The sequence below is a fragment of the Mustelus asterias genome, chromosome 3, assembly GCF_964213995.1.
Source record: "Mustelus asterias chromosome 3, sMusAst1.hap1.1, whole genome shotgun sequence".
NCBI classification, from domain to species: Eukaryota; Metazoa; Chordata; class Chondrichthyes; order Carcharhiniformes; family Triakidae; genus Mustelus; species Mustelus asterias.
In genome coordinates this window covers 25,281,372-25,298,248 of record NC_135803.1, presented here as the reverse complement: position 1 = coordinate 25,298,248, position 16,877 = coordinate 25,281,372, and the positions used below count along the sequence as shown (strand labels likewise).

Below are 16,877 nucleotides of genomic sequence, written 5' to 3'. Positions count from 1 at the left end.
TTGCCCCAGTCGGAAGAGCTAAGATCCACCATCCCCCATCAGACCACTCTCCTTTCAATTTACATTGTCTCTCTGTTAATTAGTTCAGTTCCCACTCAGCAGCACTTAGAATTATTCAATGATGGAGAAAGTGCAGGGGTCCTGTCCAAGGCAGTTGATTAACTATGACTGACAATTAATTGACATTCAAAGTATTCTGAGTTAAGTTATAACTAACAAGTTATACAAATAACATCTGCAGATGTGCACTACCAGTGGTAGGGCCATGCACTCCCCTGTGTCAGATAGACCTTTCTACATTTTCCAGTTTAGAGCATGTATGTTGTGGCTATTTAAATACATGTTTGATCCATGTACAAAACATTTGAAGAAAGAAATGATGAAACTCAATCAGCCTATGAATATTGCTGGTTGTACTTAGTTACTTAGTTTATTTATTAGTCACAAGTAGGCTTACACCAACACTGCAATGAAGTTACTGTGAAAATCCCCCAGTCACCACACTCCAGTGCCTGTTCGGGTACACTGAGGGAGAATTTAGCATGGCCAATCCACCTAACATCTTTGGAGTGTGGGAGGAAACTGGAGCACCCGGAGGAAACCCACACAGAGAATGGGGAGAACACGCTGTCTCCACACAGACAGTGACCCAAGTTGGGAATCGAAACCGGGTCCCTGGCATTGTGAAGCAGAAGTACTGACCACTGTGCCACCGTGCCATCCTAGAAAGATATGTTTTGTCTTGTTGCCGAAATCAATCACCACTTCAATGAGGCTCTGTTGGGATATGAACCCAGGCTCACTTGTTTACTAGGCAGGTGCTTTAACCAACTAAGCCGCAGAATCTCGAGGCTGCAGAGATTCTCAAGCTGCATTGTGTTTTAGTGGATTTTCTTTTCAAAAATAGCATAAAAATAGCTGAGGTCCACTCGAAAACAATTGTATTTCTGAATTATGGATGAAATGCAAAGCCATAGGACTCACAGAACACCATCTGTGAACAGACTGGAGACAAAAACAAGAGGACAACACTGAATATTAAAGTGTTGGAGAGGCTTTCTCTCTTGTCACTGTTTCTTTGGCCATCCTATTCCATTATCCTGGCACTTAAACCTAAGCTACCGAACAGCAAACCAGCTATTGGCCACAATGCACTTGACAAAGCACTCCATGTGCAGCGTGAATTTGCTGAAAGATTGGCAGCACCAAGTGTTCCAGAATCAAATTCCAACCTTCAATAATGCTGAAAAAAAGGTTGAAAAGACTACTTTCCTTTCCATTGAATTGTGTTAATGAATTTTAGCCTTTCAGGAGAAATGCTCATATGAAGCAAGATCATGGGAAAGTAAAGATTGCACTGTTGTAGTCAACCAGGATGTGGAGATGCCGGCGTTGGACTGGGGTAAACACCGTAAGAAGTCTCACAACACCAGGTTAAAGTCCAACAGGTTTATTTGGTAGCAAAAGCCACTAGCTTTCGGAGCGCTGCTCCTTCGTCAAACAGGGTTGTGAACAGAACTCCCACTAACCTGACGAAGGAGCAGCGCTCCGAAAGCTGGTGGCTTTTGCTACCAAATAAACTTGTTGGACTTTAACCTGGTGTTGTGAGACTTCTTACTGTGGTCAATCAGGCCAGCAAAGTCTTCACTCAGAACACTGCCTCAGGAAGTACATGCAAGACTTGTACTTTAAGACACGAATTTGCAGCTGTTTTGGTAAATGCCCTAAGTAGTGCTGACTGTAAGATCTGCTTCATTCCATATTTATGAACGCCTCAAAGAATTTTAAAGATATTCTATTTTAATTCCAGCACTGTGCCCATGTTACAACCTCAGTGATGCATCACTGTGCACATTTCCATTTCCCACATCAGCGATTCTAATGACCTCTCTGATTGAGCTGGCTAATTTAGTGCTGAATTATGCATAGCTTTCTGCGCCCACTGGGATCTCGTTGGAGATTGCCTGATCTCATTTCACTCCGGAGTTTCCCAGCTGCTGGAGTCAGGAGATTTTCATGCTGTCATTTTGGGCTGGATAAGGTTGAAAAGAAAGTTTGAAAGACTAAACGGTGAACAGAGCTGCTAACCCAGGATAAACTTCAAGGTGAGAGATATTTTTCGCACCTGCAATAGGACCTCACTCCATACACTTAAATATAATTAGAACAGGTGAACTGTGTCCATCACACAAGTTTCAGTTGCCCTGCCTTCATCTGCATTTACTGTGTGATGGTCACAGGTGAGACCTGATGAGTAAGAATAAGGGGCTGATCATTTCGGGCTGAGATAAGAAGAAATTTCTTCACTCAAAGAGTTAAGAATCTTCAGCATTCTCTAAGTAAAAGTAAAGTAAAAAAGTAAAGTTTATTTATGAGTCACAAGTAGGCTTACGTTCACACTGCAAGGAAGTTATTGTGAAAATCCCCTAGTCGCCACACTCCGGCGCCCGTTCGGGTACACTGAGGGAGAATTTAGCATGGCCAATGCACCTAACCAGCACGCCTCTGGACTGTGGGAGGAAACCGGAGCACCTGGAGGAAACCCACACAGACACAGGGAGAACGTGCAGACTCCGCACAGGAATTGAACCCCAGTCCCTGGCGCTGTGAGGCAGCAGTGCTAACTATGTGCCACCATGCTGCCCCAGAGGATTGTGGATGCTCCATAGTTGAATATACGTAAAGCTAAGATAGATCGATTTTTGGTCTCAGGAATTAAGGGATGAGGGGAGCCGGTGGGATTATGGAATTGAAGCCAAAGCTCAGCCATGATTGTATTGAATGATGGAGCAGGCTCAGTGGGCTGTGTGTTCTTATGGTTCTTATACATTTTGAGTTGCTGAACTGTTTGGTTATTAAGTACTCTTAATCTCAGATCAAAGAGAACAAAGAACAGTACAGCACAGGAACAGGTCCTTCAGCCCACAAGCCTGTGCCGACACATGGGGGCGGGGGCGATTCTCCCACCCTGGGCGATTCTGCCATCCCGGGCCAGGAGATTCCAGTGGTGCCTGATCCGCGGAATCTGTACTGGGCGTCCCGCCCCACTAGTGTCTCCCAGCGCTGGATTTCCGGCAGCGTCACATCTGTGCTGGAAATCGGCTGGGAGGCACATAAATTATGGAAATTTATTTCTATATAATTTAAATATGATTAGCGGGCCTGGGACTGAAGTCTTTGGGCTGGCTAGCATCTCCCCCCACCCCCACTGCCAGAGTGGTTCACTCCAGTGGGGTTTACTATGGCACCTGACTTTCGGGGAGCTGGCAGCCCAGCCCCGCTGGAGTGAAGGAGGACAATCGGGGCCACCTCAGGGGTTCAGGCGCCGGGGGGTGTCCCTGGGCCTTGGCACCTCGGCAGTGCTAGCCTGTGCCCCCTGGCATTGCCCAAGGGGCAAAGTGCCCATGCCCGGGGGGCATCTTGGTACTGCCCATCGGGCATGGGGCAGTGCCAAGGGAGTGGGGCCTAAAGGGGGTGGGGCCTGATGGGAGCAGGGCCTGATGGGGTGATCAGTGGGGGTGGAGGGTCCCACTGCCACTCTGCATAGGGAGCAGTGGGGGAGGGAGGGAGGCCAATGATCAGGGCTGGCCATCGGAGAGGGGGGGGGGGGTGAGACAGCCTGCTGGGGGGTCAGGACTTGCAGTGAGGGAGTTCAGGACTGCTGGTGGTGGGGGAATTGGGGGGGGGATGAGGAGATCGGAGCGGTTGGGGGCGTTTGAGGCTGGGCCGGACATGTTTGGGGGCCCAGCGATCGTGAGGGGGTGAGAGGACCAGCGGTGCAGGATCACAGGGCTGACCAGCAATCGAGCTGGCCAGCAATCAGGAGGCTGACAGACAGGGAACACTGCGCATGCGCAGATCTCGGTGCTGTCAGATCGGCGCGTGTGCAGTGGCCCGCTCAACGCTGTGCTGGTGGCCGCTCCAGTGGAACTAGGCCCCGCCCATGGAATTTTAATGTGATTCTGCAGTGCACGGACTGTGGGAGATACTTTGTTAAACTCCCACTGAAAAAAACCACAGTTGTCACAAAAATTCAACACTTCACATTTTTTTGGGAGAATTCCACCCATGATGTCTTTCTAAACTAAAGACCTTTTTGCCTCTATGCAGTCCATGTCCCCCTATTCCCCGTCCATTCATGTATCTGTCAAGATGCCTCTTAAATGTTGCTATTGTATCTGTTTCTACAACCTTCCCTGGCAGCTCATTCCAGGCATTCGCCACTCTCTGTGTAAAAAAACTTGCCTCTCACATCTCCTTTAAACTTTCTCCTTTTCACCTTAAACCTATGTCCCCGAGTAATTGACATTTCTACCCTGGGAAAAAAATCACAAATCAATTGGAAGACACAGGGCAGATTCTTGCCAGCTGATTTCAGTGTATGTTGGTAGTGAAGTGCCTGAAATCGACATTGTGTTGGGATCCTACCCTCCACTGGCTTTCTCCAGGGCTGGTTCTGAGTATGGTGGGGAGCCTTCCTGGGTCTGCTGGGAAAACAAATGGGCGAATTAAACAGGCAGTCTTGAAACTGTGGAATCCTTCATTTCCAATAGTGCACAGGTTCCATGCTCTGTCTGCACCTTGCCAGGATGGAGAAGGTGAGTGCTCAGTGTGAAGTTACCACTGAGAGAAACTGACCTGATATGACGAGTGGAAAGGTTGAAAATGTCAAGCCTGTGGTCAGACATGCTGAAAAGTTAACGCTAACAGGAGCAGTCCTTTCAGCCTAAAATTGCTGAGGCTAATCTCACCTTACTGCCCATGAGATTTCCCTGTCCCCCTTTCTGGAGTTACATAGAAAACATAGAAAAACGACAGCACAAAACAGGCCCTTCGGCCCCACAAGTTGTGCCACGAGTTGGTTAGAACTCTAAGAGCTGTAGTTTCCCCTGGTTCAATGGCCTCATCGACAGGGGCAGCAATTCCACAGCTGCACAAGACAGAGGAGAGGAACACAGGGATGTACCTTGAAGCAGGTGATATTCTCAGCGCCCAGGCGTAACCTTTTCCGTCCCTGATTCCAGGTTCTGGGCATCAAAGTTGAGCTGCTGACGTGCAGCCATGCCTGCTTGCTGAGGTTGACTGGCATTCACCTGCCATTCATAGGGAAAATGATTTCTTATCATGCTTTCACTGCATCAATCATCACCTCCAGGGACGAGTCTGTGAACCAGGGGGCCAGCATGTGCATGTATTCCATCCATATTGCAGACCTTGCTCCTACACATTGGATTGTATGCTGCAATCATTACTGCCATTGTCAGTGCTGCTGGGGTCCCTTTCAGTTAAGATCCTTCATTGCTTGTTTAGGTACATCATCCTGCCCACCCTCTCTGATTAGTCTGGGAACTGCGAGGTTTGCTCTGGGCAAGAGCAATAACAAAAGGTGCAATTTGATTGTTCAGGTCCCTGACCCAAATATTTTCCTGCCATTCAGGCAATGACTAAGTTGGCAAGACTCTGAGTTGAGGCACTCAGAAACAAGAGCCATGTCTGTCATGTTATAGCATCTGGTTCCAGCCAAGCTTTCCAGCTAAGGCAAGCTCTGGTAGCCTGCCACACCATTTTTCACAATTTGTTGACCATCTTTTCAGTTGTTTTCAATCATAAAAATGCTTTTTGTAAACCATGTTTCCACAGCTTTGCAACGGTAACAGCTGCCGTCAAAATTGTGGCTTCTGCTTTCATTGACATTTTTCTCTCTCTCCTTTTCTCGAACCTGTTTATCTTTAGATTTTTCTTCCTCCACCATGAACATATATAGATGTAACAGCAAGTTCTGGTAGCATTTTCTCTTCTGCCTATTATATTCTAGCAAGGGGACACTGGAATAATCAGCAGAGTGCACACATGTGAGAGATTGGGATCTCCTCGAGGATGTGTGGAGGGTTGGGATCAGGCATGGGAAATTCCCATTGAACATGGTAAGCTTGACAACGTACCGTCTGATCACAGGCAAGAGCTAGATTTCAAACCAGCCCCAAGTGATGAAAAGTCGGCATACTACCCACCCTACCTCCCAATCATGCCTGTGTAATGCTTGTAAGAAGTTTCACAACATCAGGTTATAGTCCAACAGGTTTATTTGGAATCACGAGGTTTTGGAGCACTGCTCCTTCATCAGGTAACCCCCACCATTTGGCATGGGCTTGCAAAATCCTACCAACTGTCCTGGCTTGAGATAATTCTCAACTCTTTAACCTGTGATTATTCCGCTCTCCACTCGCATCGTCTGTACTTGTAAAGACTTGAATCCCTGAAAAGACTCGCGTTCCAACCATTATCTTGCAATTGTGTCTTGATCTATATATGCTATTTTTGTGAAACTTACCTCTCCACTCACCTGATAAAGGAGCAGTGCTCCGAAAGCTCTTGATTCCAAATAAACCTGTTGGACTTTAACCGGGTGTTGTGAGACTTCATACTGTGCCCACCCCAGTCCCAACGGCCAGCATCTCCACCTTATCGTTGTTATCATGGCACTTTTTAACCAATGCCACCTGAGGTTTACTCAGGGCTTCTTTTCCAAGTTGGTGACAGTGCTCAGTGGCTTTATAAAAATATTTTAACCAAGCACAAAATGGATTGGAAAGACTGACAGAAATTAATTTAGCTGTGAAACCTGGGAACCATTTTCTTTATCTTCCTGCCCTCTGGGACTGGGCTTGTATATCATTGGGAAGTTTTTTGGACATATTTATATACCAACAGACTCAAGAACAGCTTCTTCCCTTTTGAATGGTCCGATCAGGCTTTTGAATGGTCCTGTCATGTATTAAGCTGATCTTTCTCTTCACACTACCTGTAACTGCAACACTATATTCTGCACCCTCTCCTTTTCTTTTTTCGCTCTGTACTTTATGAATGGTATGTTTTACCTGTACAGAGCACAAGGAACAATACTTTTCCCTGCATCCCAGTACAGGGGACAATAATAAATCAAATCAAATGAAAAAAAGTACATCAGATAAGTGACTTATACGCTGTTGTAAAGTGACACTACAGTAATATGTTACTATGAGCTACTTCTTTGGTGTATAAGACAGTTGTTTTAAGTCCCTGTTAGTTTACAAAATGTGATTTTTAAAAGAGTGGTGAATCATTGGAGAAAGTTAATCTATCTCCACATATGTTAAAAGCGATAGAACAATAGAAACTAGAAGCAGGAATCGGCCATTTTGCCCTTTAAGCCTGCTCCGCCATTCATTATGATCATGGCCCATCAGCAAATACATTTTGATCATGGCTGGTCATCAAATTCAATATCCTGATCCCCCTTCCCCCCATAATCCCTTTGATCTCTTTAACGCCGAGAGCTATATCTAATTTCTTCTTGAAATCACACAACGTTTTGGCTTCAACTACATTCTCTGGCAGTGAATTCCACACATTCACCAATCTCTGGGTGAAGAAATTTCTCCTCACCTCAGTTCTAAAAGGTTTACCCTTTATCCTCAAACTATGACCCCTAGTTCTGGACTCCCCCACCATCGGGAACATTCGATCTGATGATAGTACCTCGACTACATCATTTGAAAAGGAAGCATTTACGTCTTTTCACAGCTATCTAGGTTTTCGACTCTGACTCCCTGAACATCAGAAAGGTAACGGCAGTGCTTCCTTTGAGAGAAGTGTAGATGCCCCTTCACAGACCTTTAAAGAAGAACCAGAAATAGTAATTTTCTGCTTGAAACTGATTATTTAATATTATGCCCATGTACGGTAACACACTTTATAACAACAGAGATCTTCAGCACGGTAGCACAGTGGTTAGCACTGCTAACTCACAGCGCCAGGGAGCCGGGTTCGATTCCCGGCTTGGGTCACCCGCTGTGCACATTCTCCCCGTGTCTGCGTGGGTTTCCTCCGGGTGCTCCGGTTTCCTCCCACAGTCTGAAAGACACGCTGGTTAGGTGCATTGACCCAAACAGGCGCAGGAGTGTGGCAACTAGGGGCATTTCACAGTAACTTCATTGCAGTGTTAATGTAAGCCTTACTTGTGACTAATAAATGAACTTTTTACTTTTACTTTATCATTGCCGTAGAAAAAAACAGTCACTGTCAATTCAGCCAGCTGGAACTGGTCTGCGTTTGGATCTGATGTGATTAGTGAGGTTCCACGTGCTTTCAGAAAGACAGTTAAAACAGTGCAAGAAGTTGCAGTGGGGCCGAGTGACTAAACAGCTGCCAGTCACTATGACCAGCAGTATAAATGTGAAAGGCAGGTTCCTCCAAGGAAAGACCGAGGGGGACATGCACTTTGTCTGGAAGCTGTATAAACTTTCATATCCATGATCTGGGAGTGACTAGAAGTGACAAGCCAACACACAGAGATAGTCTATGGGTGATTTAAAAGCATTTGGTACATTCTTCATTCGAGTTTCAGTCAGAAACCTAAATGCCATATTTTTTTAATTATGCTATTGAACGCAACAACTTGCCTTGAGAATGAAGATACAATCCTAGTCCTATGGCGAGTAAATGTCTTTGCTGCATCCTCAGCCCTTTCATCATTTGTACAACCAACACATTCCCCTGCACCACTTCCTTGATTTACTAATAATATCGAAAATCCCCAAGGTGATTTTCGGCATTTATAAAGATTTTGCTTTGATATTATTCAGGATTAATTAGTAACTTTTTTTTATCAAGATGGTAAATTATTGATGTGGGATTAGATGTTAACACATTAGAAATCAGATTCACTTAATCCACTCCAACAAGTTGAGAGAAGGATTGGGAGCTAGAAATTTGCCCTGGGCAGAGGCACAAAATAGATGGTATCGGATCAGCTACCACTGTTAAACACAGCGCCTGATATTTAATTTCATTAGCTACAATGGAATCGTATCAGGAGCTGCATGCAATTCAGCCAAACCCCTCCCCCCTGTTTTGCGTCACTGCCTTGGACAAATTATATTACTTAATTGTCTTTGGGATCACACAAGAATATACATATGTAACCCCGTTAACTGGGGATCTTTATAGAAGAATGATGCATTTCTTACTTCTTGCTGACTGAACCCTTAGCTGGTTGTTGATATTATAGGATTTTCCTATGTACCAGTGGCTTCCTGTTATCTTGTCAGTGACTGTGTCAATGCTTATTTTCTTTTGGTAAATATTTCAATACTGTACTCTCATTCTTAGCCGACAGGTAAGTTCTATATTGTCTATCCTTCTCTATTTGGTTTACCTTGGAGAGGAAGTTTGTCTAACATTAATGCTAATGATTGTCCATTCTTTATGGCAAGTTTCTTTGTACAAAAAATCGATTTATGAGCCCCCATTTTATTTTGTGCAGTTTTAGTAGGAAGTTGTGTTCTGCACATGACTGGGGTCATGTGCCTGTTTCTGGTCTAACTCACAGTATATCACTCTGATCCTCGGTGTCTGAATTATTATTGGGCTGGCAGATCACGCTACAAACTTGACAGGGACCGACCAAGGATCGTGATGTAGACTTGTTTAGAGGTCGTGAATGCAGATTTCTGCCGCAGGGAGATTGTGGCACATTTGTTAGTGGGATAACCTCATTTTCAGGCAACATCAAAGTGGAAATCACAGAAACCCTACAGTACAGAAAGAGGCCATTCGGCCCATCGAGTCTGCACCGACCACAATCCCACAATCACGAGGGGTCACGGGCTCAAGCTGAGAGGGGCGAAGTATAACTCAGACATCAGAGGGACTTTTTTACACAGAGGGTGGTGGGGGCCTGGAATGCGCTGCCAAGTAGGGTGGTGGAGGCAGGCACGCTGACATTGTTTAAGACTTACCTGGATAGTCACATGAGCAGCCTGGGAATGGAGGGATACAAACGATTGGTCTAGTTGGACCAAGGAGCGGCACAGGCTTGGAGGGCCGAAGGGCCTGTTTCCTGTGCTGTACTGTTCTTTGTTCTTTGTTCAGGCCCTACCCCCATAATCCCTACATATTTTACCCGCTAATCCCTCTAATCTACGCATCCCAGGTCACTAAGGGGCAATTTTACCATGGCCTATCAACGTAACCCGCACATCTTTGGACTGTGGGAGGAAACCGAAGCACCCGGAGGAAACCCACGCAGACACGAGGAGAATGTGCAAACTCCACACAGACAGTGACCCAAGCCGGGAATCGAACCCAGGTCCCTGGAGCTGTGAAGCCATGATGTGGTATGATGTGTGAAGCAGCAGTGCTAACCACTGTGCGAGTGAATCTTTAAGGAAGGGCTGCTTAACTCTTCAACAACGTAGACACTTCGTTATCCCAGGGGGTCAGAGATCTAAGTGGCAACAAGATCTCAGGCCGTGAAATGCACTTTCATATCCATAGCCTTTTGCCAGAGCAGGGCAAAACATTTCCTCAATTTCATCACTGCAACCCCATCTCCTTCACACTCCAGTTTGTTAACCTCATTTCAGGTGGTTGGGTTTAATTTATTACATGCATTTTTGGTGTGTGTTGGTATTCATCACAAGGGGTGATGCCAGTTTTTAGTATTAGCCTAATAGGGCACGTCATTTTCCTTAACATTTCAGGTGCTGGTCCAGTGTAGCTTCATACTGTTTACCAAACCAATCTGAGAAATGGATGGGTTGTCTTATGAGGAAAGGTTGGACAGATTAGGTTTGTATCCACTAGAGTTTAGAAGAGTAAGAAGCAACTTGATCAAAATCTTTAAGGTCCTGAGGGATCTTGATATGGTGGATGTGGAGATGATGCTCTAGAATCTAGAACTACGGGTTGCTATATAAAAGTAAGGGGTTGCTCATTTAAGATGAGATGAGGAGAAATTTTATCTCACAGAGGATCATGAGTCTCTGGAACGCTCTTCCTCAACAGGCAATGAAAGCAGAGACTTTGAATACTTTAAAGACGGAGCTGGATAGATTTTTATTAAACATGGGGGAGAGGTCCAGTGAAAGGTTATAAAAGGTAAGCAGGGATATGGAGTTGAGGTTGCAATCAGATCAGCCATGATCTTATGAGTGGCAGAGCAGGTCGAGGGGCCGAGTGGCCCTCTCCTGCAATTAATTCATATGATTGTATGTACATATATACTCTGAGATGAAGAGTAGCACAAAGAAGATGCCACTGGGATCATTCAGATCACTTGGGGTCATTTAATCTTCTCCCTTTTCATTGCACCTTTTAACAGAAAAATATCTCTGATTGTAACAGTGAGACATTTTCAGCTTTTACCACAGCCAGCTTGAGTTTAGTACTTTCTTAAAACAAATTAAAATTACTTTTTATTCTAAGTTTGTAATTACTAGGAACATGGCAAAAAGCTTTTGGAAAAAAAGAGACTGAATTCTCTCACAAGTTTAGATCAAGATTTGGATGCAGGGAAAAACATTTTATCTACTGTCTCCTGCAGATCTCTCTGCGAAAAGTTAAAAAGCTGAAATACATGAGACACCAGGAGAATAGGCACTTCTGAGAACACTAAGAAAAGCTAGCAATAATTAATAGATTTAAATATAGAGTCTTCTATACTATAGGCTGTGTCTTGGGAAAATGAGCTTGCTTTCCTGAACTTAGCTATAGGATGTCCTACTGCCAGCCAAATATGTTCTAAGAGAAAATGCATGTGCAGAATGATTGTGATGGTTTAGACATTAAGTATGTGTGACATATTTACATAATTATGCCATCAATCAGTGCATAGACGAATGGTACACGTTAAGGATGTGTAGATAGTAACTTCACAATGTAACGTCATCATGGGGCAAGCCATCTCTCTCATCATGGGGTAAGCCATCTACTTACAGCAAAGGTCGTGTTGATAACGGTTGCACCAGGGGCAGGTGGTGGCATAGTGGTGAAGTCACTGGCCTAGTAAACCAAAAACCCAGGCTTGAGGACATGGCTTCGAGTCCCAACATGGTAACCAGTGGAATATAAATTCAATCAATAAATTCAATTGATTAATAAAAGTCTGGAACTGGAAGTGAGGAATGTCCTGCAATGGCTTAGCATGTCACTAAATTGATGGGAAAATGGGGATTGGCAGCAAATGCTGGCCTTGCCATTGATGCCCACGTCAAATGAACAAGCAAAAGGAAGTTCAATTGACCCAATGGTAAACACTCAGGGAAAAGAGGTCTCTTGGTTACCAGCTTTACAGAAGACTTGGGCAATGATTGAAGGAGAATGTCAAAACATCTTTCGTATATATTTGGTTTTCTTTCTCTGTAACCGCTTGATGATTTAACTGATGTTGAAATGCCATTGTATGACAACCAACAAAGCACTAAATCAAAAATGTGAGATCATTTCCTGCACATGATTAATTCAAACATGATTTATATCAAAGTCATTTATAATCACTCAGCTGCTTTTTGCCCTCCTCCTGACAGATGTGAATGAATGTGTCACAGAGAATGGAGGATGTCAAGATCAGTGTTGCAATACCATCGGCAGTTATTATTGCAAATGCCCAACAGGACAGAGGTTGGCGACTAATGGGAAATTTTGTGAAGGTAAGTTGTCAAAGTCATAATGTAATGGCAAAGAATGGGGAGGGGCTTGTAATAATTCACTGACATAAACTCCAAAATCTTGAACACTCCTTGTAACCATTCTTAGGAAGAATTTCAAAATGTAATTCTCTATAAAATTGACACTCACATGGTGATTCTATGTTGTGGGCATAATATTAATGAAAACCCGTTCATTTCTGGTTCAGATATTAGTGTTTTATTAATCTTCCTCGAAACACATAGACAGATTAATATATTGACTATGTCACTGGAATTAACATCCGCCCATTCCACTGGAAGCATACTGTATCGACAGATCTACAAACTGTATGATCTAGAGAAATCCCACCCTAAATGTTTTGCAAATCGGACTGCTATTTGTGGCATTTCCCTCAGATTAATAACATTATAGGTTCCTTGAATTATTATCAAATGAATGTCCAAATTAGACATTCCATTATAAGCTTTTCCTGTCAAACAAAAGCAGCAGTATACAAGAACCCGCAACAAAAACAACTTCAAACTGATCCTTGTAATCCCAAGGAATCTGAAATTATTTCAATCATCGTAAGTGTTGTTTACATGCCGTAATTCCTACATAAATGAGATCACAATGCTCTCATATTACTCATCTTAATAGGAATGTGGAGCTTTAATTTAACTTGTCAGTGAGCGTAATTTAGACATTGCAGCTGTTAGTTTAAACCAAACAAAATTAAAGGCACTCGTGTTAAAATAATAACTGCCAGGATTTGCAATCACCAAATCTAATTCAGACACAGTCCTGGCACTATCCAAAGTAATGCTGAATCACACCCCAATTTCTCTTCTTTCTGATACAACTGTAACACATCCAGCCATTCCCCTTCCCAAGAACCAAAACCAGTGGAACCAGGGAGGGGACGCCAAGCTTCCAAGAGGCACACTAACAAGTGATGAGTCCATTAAGCATTGCATGCACGCAGCCAATCACATCCTGCGATCCTCGCTCTCAGGTAGCACTCATAGAATCATAGAGTCTCTACAGTGCAGAAGGAGGATATTTGGCCAATAGAGTCATAGAGGTTTACAGCATGGAAACAGGCCCTTTGGCCCAACTTGTCCATGCCGCCCCTTTTCTGAAACCCTAAGCTAGTCCCAGTTGCCCACATTTGGCCCATATCCCTCCATACACATCTTACCCATGTAACTGTCTAAACGCTTTTTAAAAGGCAAAATTGCACCCGCCTCTACTACTACTACCTCTGGCAGCTTGTTCCAGACACTCACCACCCTCTGTATGAAAAAATTGCCCCTCTGGACCCTTTTGTATCTCTCCCTCTCACCTTAAACCTATGCCCTCTAGTTTTAGGCTCCCCTACCTTTGGGAAAAGATATTGACGATGTAGCTGATCTATACCCCTCATTATTTTATAGACCTCCATAAGATCACCCCTAAGCCTCCTACGCTCCAGAGAATAAAGTCCCAGTCTATCCAACCTCTCCTTATAACTCAAACCATCAAGTCCCGGTAGCATCCCAGTAAATCTTTTCTGCACTCTTTCTAGTTTAATAATATCCTTTCTATAATATGGTGATCAGAACTGTACACAGTATTCCAAGTGTGGCCTTACCAATGTCTTGTACAACTTCAACAAGATGTCCCAACTCCTATATTCAATGTTCTGACCAATGAAACCAAGCATGCCAAATGCCTTCTTCACCACTCTGTCCACTTGTGACTCCACTTTCAAGGAGCTATGGACCTGTACCCCTAGATCTCTTTGTTCCATAACTCTCCCCAACGCCATACCATTAACTGAGTAAGTCCTGCCTTGCTTCGATCTATCAAAATGCATCCCCTCGCATTTATCTAAATTAAACTCCATCTACCATTCATCAGCCCACTGGCCCAATTGATCAAGATCCCGTTGCAATCCTAGAAAACCTTCTTCACTGTCCACCATGCCAGCAATCTTGGTGTCATCTGCAAACTTACTAACCATGTCTACTTAGTTCTCATCCAAATCATTAATATAAATCATAAATAACAGTGGACCCAGCACCGATCGCTGAGGCACACCGCTGGTCACAGACCTCCAGTTTGAAAAACAACCCCCTACAACCACCCTTTATCTTCTGTCATCAAGCCAATTTTGTATCCATTTGCTAACTCACGCTGGATCCCGAGAGACTTAACCTTATGTAACAACCTACCATGTGGTGCGTTGTCAAAGGCCCATCGAACCTGCACCAACAATCCAACCCAGGCCCTATCCCACATATTTACGCTATTAATCCCACTGATATTAAGGGACAATTTAGCATGGCCATTCAACCTAACCCACACATCATTGGAGTGTGGGAGAAAACCAAAACACCCGGAGGAAATCCACGCAGAAACGGTGAGAACACACAAACTCCATGCAGATAGTCACCCGAGGTCAAAATTGAACCCATGTCCCTGGCACTGTGAGGCCACTCAAAATAGGTTCCCATAGAGATTGCCATTTTTAACGGGCAGCACGGTGGCAGAGTGGTTAGCACTGCTGCCTCACAGCGCCAGGGACCCAGGTTCAATTCCGGCCTTGGGTGATTATGTGGAGTTTGCATGTTCTCCCTGTGTCTGCGTAGATTTCCTCCAGGTACTCTGGTTTCCTCCCACAGTCCAAAGATGTGCAGGTTAGATGGATTGGCCAAGCTAAATTGCCTCTTAGTGTCCCAAGATGTGTAGGTTAGGGGGATTAATGATTGTAAATGTGTGGGATTACAGGAATAGGGCAGGGGAGAGGGCCTGGATCAGATAGTCTTTCAGAGGGTTGGTTCAGACTCAATGGGTCAAATGGCCTCTTCTGTACTGTAGAGATTCTATGATTAGCTTCTGTGATTCTAATCATAGGAAGACCTGAAAGTGGTTCGGGGTGGCATGTTGAGGGTTCCAAACATCTGCTAGTGATTTGATTCTGTGAGAAGTGGTCTGAAGTGAATGCTGTTGTTCACATGTGGAATGGTTAAAAAAAATCTGCTTCAAGATCATATCCTTCCTTCAGAAATTTGAATTTAAAGAACAGCAGATTCTTCTGTCTCCAGAACCTTCTACGTCAATCAGCTGATCCTGATGGTTACTGTGCATCATTGAACTGTGTCTTACTGATCCCAGGCACAGTAATTTTAGATCCTTCACCACTGGCTCTCATTTTAACAGATAAAGCCACTGGTAATTCTCAATGTGGACCATGGGCAAACTGTAGGAGTGCTCGGACACTGGGGAAAGAACACCTCATTTACTGAATGTGTTTTGAATAGACCGATTCCTGGGGCAGGATTTTGGGCCTAGGGTTGGGATTCGAGATTTGGTCTCCAGTGTGAATCATGACCCTGAACTTGGTCAGGAACAGTCACCTGGCAGTGACCTTCTATGAATTGGCCAGTTTGTGGCCTGAAGATGGACTTGTGTCTAATTACAGGCGGCAGGTCGATTCTGGAATCTGGAGGGTCTGACAGAAGTCCTCCTACTTGAAAGAGGCTGCTGTTGAAGTTAAGGCCTTGGAGAGGGTGCTTCCCTCCTGAGGCCCACTGTTGGCAACTTTTAAAAGCTGCACAATATAAAATGGCCTCAGCTACTCAACGGCCATTATGGAGGGAAGAACCCTTCCACAGGATGGCCTGTTGCTGCAGCTATGGTGGGATATGTGAGGTGGTGCTCAAGGTCTGCCTGGAGTGCTGGCCCCCGATCTGCTTCCCCTATCTAATTCTCTATTTCTAGTCAGTGTCTGAAAATAGGCTTTAATAGAACATGAACTCCCCTTAATGCCTACCTGCCTCTCACAATGGGTAGCCCTGCCATCCCCAATCTCACCTCCAGGAACATGGCCAAGGGCAGGATGGTGTCAGCAAATTGGTGTTAGCGATCTGAGTTGCTCCCGCACTTAGACCTCAACACTGGGGCAAGGTGGAGGGACTGGATAATTCTGTTCCTTTCGGTGTTCCTTTGATAATGAACACTACAGGCTTCGGGACTCTTTATCCTGAATAAGAACATAAGAACATAAGAAATAGGAGCAGGAGTAGGCCATCTAGCCCCTCGAGCCTGCCCCACCATTCAATAAGATCATGGCTGACCTGAAGTGGATCAGTTCCACTTACCCGCCTGATCCCCATAACCCCTAATTCCCTTACCGATCAGGAATCCATCTATCTGTGATTTAAACATATTCAACGAGGTAGACTCCACCACTTCAGTGGGCAGAGAATTCCAGAGATTCACCACCCTCTGAGAGAAGAAGTTCCTCCTCAACTCTGTACTAAACTGACCCCCCTTTATTTTGAGGCTGTGCCCTCTAGTTCCAGCTTCCTTTCTAAGTGGAAAGAATCTCTCCACCTCTACCCTATCCAGCCCCTTCATTATCTTATAGGTCTTTATAAGAT

The 16,877-nt window shown here is 44.5% G+C and overlaps 1 protein-coding gene across 1 annotated transcript in view; it reads left to right on the top strand.

The window, feature by feature from the left end:
* The window catches only part of egfem1 (EGF-like and EMI domain containing 1), a gene marked incomplete at its 5' end in the record, with an annotated part of 303,107 nt that overhangs the window by 189,977 nt on the left and 96,253 nt on the right, over window positions 1-16,877 (top strand). Inside the window, 1 exon segment of the mRNA XM_078204089.1 lies at window positions 12,348-12,470. Within this exon segment, the coding sequence (XP_078060215.1) occupies window positions 12,348-12,470 (123 nt within the window).